Source organism: Bison bison, unplaced genomic scaffold (genome assembly GCF_000754665.1).
Source record: "Bison bison bison isolate TAMUID 2011002044 unplaced genomic scaffold, Bison_UMD1.0 scf7180017855222, whole genome shotgun sequence".
In the NCBI taxonomy this organism is placed as follows: domain Eukaryota; kingdom Metazoa; phylum Chordata; class Mammalia; order Artiodactyla; family Bovidae; genus Bison; species Bison bison.
The window spans coordinates 11,273-12,102 of NW_011485795.1; the positions used below are offsets into that span (position 1 = coordinate 11,273).

General features: G+C 46.4%; 1 protein-coding gene across 1 annotated transcript in view; it reads right to left on the reverse strand.

Moving 5' to 3' along the window:
• LOC105001872 (nuclear RNA export factor 2-like) overlaps window positions 1-378 on the reverse strand; it is a gene marked incomplete at both ends in the record, with an annotated part of 6,016 nt that extends 5,638 nt beyond the window's left edge. Inside the window, one exon of the mRNA XM_010858311.1 lies at window positions 195-378. Within this exon, the coding sequence (XP_010856613.1) occupies window positions 195-378 (184 nt within the window). The remainder of the gene's footprint in view (window positions 1-194) is intronic.
• Between the last annotated feature and the right edge of the window lie 452 nt (window positions 379-830).

Sequence of the window (830 nt, forward strand, 5' to 3'; positions counted from 1 at the left end):
TACCCTCATCTCCTGCATTGGCAGGTGGATTCTTTACCACTGATCACCAGGGAAAACTCAATTAGGGTTGCACAACCATTATTCCACTTCTAGCATACTTCAGTTTTACAGTGAGAGAAGGAAAAAAAGTCCACAGGGAGAGCTGGACTGTCCCAGGGGCTGCTGTGTGCAAACCCTGCTGCCTGGTCACTTACTGTCTTTCTTTGGGGCCCTCATGGACATTCCTCATCACCATACTTCCATCATCATCAGAGTGGTGTGAAGGCTGAGTCTCATATTCATTATCTTCATAACGAGGGCTCCTCTTGTCAAAATCATCTTGGAAAGAACTCCAACCTTCATTTCTTCCTTCAGGTGAACTATCACCACCTCTGTATTCTGAAAAGTGGAACAAAAATACAAGTTTGAACACACATCAGTGGCCTACTCACCATGTACAATGTCTTAGGCTAACAGGCAAGCAAAATGCCAACCTGGCCTAAGGGTTCAATCCCACACACCCCAAAAGGAAACTCTTCTGTCAGTTCAGACGCATACTCAGTTCCTCAGTCCTGTCTGACTCTTTATGACCTAGCAGCCCACCAGGCTCCTCTGTCCATGGGATTTCTCAGGTAAGAATACTGAAACGGATGCCACTTCCTCCTCCAGTGGATCTTCCTGACCCAGAGATCAAACCTGTGTCTCCTGCATTGCAGGCAGTTTCTTTATCTGCCGAGCCCTCAGGGAAGCATTATCTGAGAGATGGCACTATCATGGGAGAAATCGAGGAGAAGCAGGATGAGGAAGAGAAGAGGTTTGGAATGTAGGTGTTTGGAATACACAATAGTTAT